The 4,468-nt window shown below is 39.8% G+C and overlaps 1 protein-coding gene across 1 annotated transcript in view; it reads right to left on the bottom strand.

Moving 5' to 3' along the window:
* Nucleotides 1–1,960, bottom strand: part of LOC104628165 (alpha-1-antitrypsin-like) — a 4,241-nt gene extending 2,281 nt beyond the window's left edge. The window contains exons 1-2 of the mRNA XM_010296666.1: nucleotides 1,306–1,960; nucleotides 354–624 (exon numbers count right to left, since the gene is read on the bottom strand). Coding sequence (XP_010294968.1) covers nucleotides 354–624; nucleotides 1,306–1,960 — 926 coding nt within the window. The remainder of the gene's footprint in view (nucleotides 1–353; nucleotides 625–1,305) is intronic.
* Nucleotides 1,961–4,468: the final 2,508 nt, after the last annotated feature.

Here is a 4,468-nt window from a genome sequence, read left to right as displayed (position 1 = left end):
CTGGTTTATGAAAGTGACTGGCTGCAAAGTATCATCCAGACTGGAGAAAAAGAAATTGTATTTTCTTTTGAACTGTGTTCTTCCTGCTCAAGGCATGGTCCTGAGAATAATGTACCTGTGTGCAAGATCCTCACAGCTAGTAACACTCCCACTGCTGTGACTGGAGGAGCTGAGGAGAGGGTTCCCCTTAGGTAAGAAATCACCCGATACCTTGTCTGAGTTAAAGAAACTATGCATTGCTGTTCCTCAGAGCTGTGCTTGGCAATTTATTGTGGCATCCTAAGATTTACCTTGCCTGGATGAGTAGTTGTGGCCCATTTGACATTTAAACAAAGCAGCAGTTAAAAGATTACCTTTTTTCAAGTGATTGCATCCAGTTAGACACTGTTTCTTTCAACAGAGCATCCTCCACCTGCTTCATTGTCCCTTCATCAGGCAGAACAAACAATGAAGTAGCATTTCCTTTGTATGGGATTTCTACTACCCAGCAAGACAATTTCTCATCCCTATGGATATTAAAAACTTTGTTTTGATGCATCATTTTGACCTTAACAGAATTCTTGGCATCCAGCAAGAAGTCATCGTCTCTGGTGACCAAATTGTTGAAAGGTTTTTCCCAGTAGCCTTTTGACAAAAGAATGAGTATAGAATTAAATAAACTGAAAAGGGGACTAATAAAGGCATGTCACATTAGTTGATGCTTAAAATACTGTATGTGAACTGTAAAGGCAACAACAAGCCTATCTCAGTTTAAGGATGCTTGTTCCCTGGCCATGGAAAGAGGATTTACATCATTTCAATGGTTCTAATAAAAATCACACAAGAAAAATATAGGCTGAGGTTTGCTGCAGAAAAGATCTGAGCCTTTGCCTGGTCAGGCAATGGTAAAACTTCCACAGATTCCCACTATGCAGACTCCAGGCTTATTGCTTTCATACAATTGTCATTCATGTTTGACCATGTCCTGCACAGCCAAACACCTGTGTCTTTGAACAATTAAATGATCATAAGTTCCCAAGCTCATCCTTTCTGAATATTTTCATCTCTGAACCTGCCTTAAAATTGATAAGGCATTGATTAGTACTTCTATGGGTTCTTTTTTTTTCCTTTCTGTTTTACTCATATAGAAAATGATTCTTCATACCTGGCTTTCAAATATTTCCTTATGTCATTTAAAAGTAGAAAGACATATTTTAAATTAGATGATAACACAGGTTCACAATGTGAAAAAAGTTATGTTTCTTAGATCTGGATAAGACTTCCAGAACTTCCAGTATATAGCTGCTACCCATATTTGTCACTTACCTTTAAAGAGAATGTAGTTAACCAGAACCATCACAGCATTTGAATCAAGACTCTTGAGTAAATCAACAATTTTCCCCTGGGTTTTTGTTTCTATGTACTTATTGATTTGCTTTATAGCCTCTGGAGAATTCTGGAAATTACTAGAAATAGCTTCAGAATAGTAAAAATTTGTAACATCATCCAAAAATTTTTGGAGCAGTTTCAGTCGGTCGTCTATGAACAGGGCATTGCCCATGTTCAACTGGACTTCTCGGTGGGGGTTGTTCAGCAGCTGGAGGACACACTGAAATCCCTCATGGATGTCCTTCTCCTCCATCTCTGTCAGGTTGAAGGCGAGGCCTTTGTGCAACTGACTGAGTGTGTTTGATCTGGCCCCCAGGGAGAGCATTGCAAAGGCAGTGGAGATGCTCAAAGGAGAGAAGAAAATGTTCTTGTTGCCTGCTTCCTCTCTGACCTGCTTGTAAAACCTGAATGCAAAGTCAGCATTGCTGGGGGCTATCTTGACATGAGCCAAGTTTTCACCTTCAGGCTGGGAATGGTCTTCTGGGGATTGGGGTATTTCTTGTTCCTGCTGTTCATCATTGAGGTTGGACCTATGTTGACCCTGGACTTGAAATCCAAGAAGCAGCAAACATAAAAACAATGCAGATTTCATTTTCCTTCTGAACAGTTCTGTTAAGAAAGAATAGGGCAACATTTAGATCTAGAAAATGTTATCTTTCCTGCATAAGGGTAGTTTTTGTATTCTAGATACTGATTTTCAGATGTTAGTCTTTAGGATTACTGCTCTATTTAGAAATACTCTTCTACTTGGCCTCCTGGATTTCTAGTTAGTTCTCTCAGTTTCTGACTAATGAGCAAAGGAAGGGAGATACTAATGTGGCATCTACTGGGAAGAATCAATGCTGTGTAGTGTTTCATGAGGTATTACGCCTGAAATAGTTCTTGCCTCTGAGCAGTATAGCCTCATGGCACTCCTAAGTGCCTTTGGGCGTATGGCTGAGTTTACCTATTGGCCCCCATGTGTTTGGTAAGTACTTTGGCAGAGGGACCAATTTTTGCTGGTATGTTACTGAGGTACCCATGGTCTCGTTATGACTTAGGTTTTCAAGCACTGCAGTGATACAGAGATAATGTCAGTTATAGCTGTGAATAAAATCCATGTAAATGTTCACCCCTTAAGCTGTTTCTATCTTTCTGTCTCTTGGGTAGCAGCTCTGAACTAAAGACCTATATTATTTCAAAACATTACTTTGAATGTTTCAGCAAATTGAGGATAAATTGAGAAAGTTTATTGACTCTCTCTATAGCACATGAACTATCCATAAGGTTCAAAGCCCAAGACTCAAGAGCTTAGGAAAAGCTATTATGGAATCTGCCTTGCTGTGTATGTGCAATTTGATGACCTTTCCTCTTCCATTAAGTGGCATAAGGAAATTCTACATAATCCCACTGCCTCTTTTCTGCCCTTTTCAGAGGAAGAACCATGAAATATAATGGAGAAGAATGTTCTCCATAGGATGCCTCACCTAAATTATATCAAATGACAGAAACTCAAAACCATAAAGTAGGCAGTGGCCTGCAGGAAAATAGAGGTGGTCTGAATGTTGTTCATGGCAGCTGTATTAACTTATTCTGGAGCATGGGGTTCTACGTCAGGCTGTGTGTCTAATGCCAGGTTTAGGTCTTACATCAAACTTTGCATGGGAAGTTGTTAGTTCTGGGTTCCCCTTTTCTGGCTGCCCAGTGTGAAACACTGGAGATATAAACTGTGGAGGTGCTGAGTATGGGAGTTATTCTCAGCATGTCTAAAATGCTGGATAAAAACATCGACTCTGAAAAAAAAAAAGGCATTCTAAATGGAGGTAATTAATTTTGCTCTGGTTAAGTACCCTTTTCATAAGTCCCCAAATCTGCTTTTGAGAGAGACTAATTTCTCTTCCAGACCACTTGGCTGCAACTAGCCTGGTCTTTAAGCATAATGGAGGTACAGGGATGCTACTCTTATTAGCCCTGCATCAGCCTGGAGTAGTCAGGACAGTGAGATTGCAACTAAATTTACTCCTCTGTGAGCAGAGACAAGGTTTTGTTCTTCACCTTGGTATTGGCTGTTGAGTACTCATTTTGGACTTCATCTCCCAGTCATCCTGCCACTATAGCTAGGAGCTGGATCAGTGACAGAATCTGCTTCCAAAATTTACAACATGCTTCCAGAAGCTAAAATAATTTCCAATTACTGTACAAAATAAATTCATCTCAGAATTAAATATTGTGCAATAAATGGCAGAGATCACAGGCAACATGAATTCAAAGTCTTCTAAGAAAGTATAATATGGTACTTACAGTGCTGGACCTCTCTTTCACAGTGCTTCTTCCCTATTCTTCATTTTGCTGGGTAGTATTAAATTAATGTCCACTGGTAAATATTAAACAGAGTAAATAAGATTTATTTGCAAAGCAAAGACTGAGCAAGCTATTTTTTTCTGAACATCAAACATTATAAGTCTATTTTCCCGTCATACAGGCAGAATGATGCCAGCACCTAGGGCTCTGAGGGGGGAGAAAGAGTAGGGACCTTGCTACTCTTGGACTTGAGCTAAACTGTGGGCAAAAGAGTTTTGCAAGGTAGTCTGGCATAACTGTGGTAAATGAGCTTTAGAAAAATAGAACATTGGAAGAACTGGAAACCTAAGATAGGGCCAAAGCAATGCCTGTTTATAAAAAGGATGCTGTGTCCCACTGACCAATCTGCATGGGATATCTTGATGCAAGGATGCTGAGTACCCAAGGCAGCAACAAGTTCAGGAATAGCTCAGTATGTCTGTCTTGCCTGCAGCACACACTGCAGGTATGCCCTAACGGACATTATTTGAAGGGCTCATTAAATGATTAGGTAAAGGATGGTCAGGGGCACTGGTTAGCTTTTTGAGACGCCTTTCATGGGTTTTTTAGAAACTACTAAAGTGAAAAGCAAAGTATTAGCATGGCTTGAAAAATAGCCAAAATAAGAAAACAAACGGAAGAATGAAATGGGCAATTTTTACCATGGCAAAATGTTAGCTGGGGAGAAGAGAGGAGATCTTAACCCCTTGCTACATACACAGAGGATAGACATGATTTATATACATACTATATGTGACTGACTTACACTGGGAACTCTCTC

The sequence above is a fragment of the Phaethon lepturus genome, unplaced genomic scaffold (assembly GCF_000687285.1).
Source record: "Phaethon lepturus isolate BGI_N335 unplaced genomic scaffold, ASM68728v1 scaffold3031, whole genome shotgun sequence".
Lineage (NCBI taxonomy): Eukaryota > Metazoa > Chordata > Aves > Phaethontiformes > Phaethontidae > Phaethon > Phaethon lepturus.
Note: the sequence above shows the minus strand (reverse complement) of the source record. Positions and strands in the feature narration are given on the sequence as shown.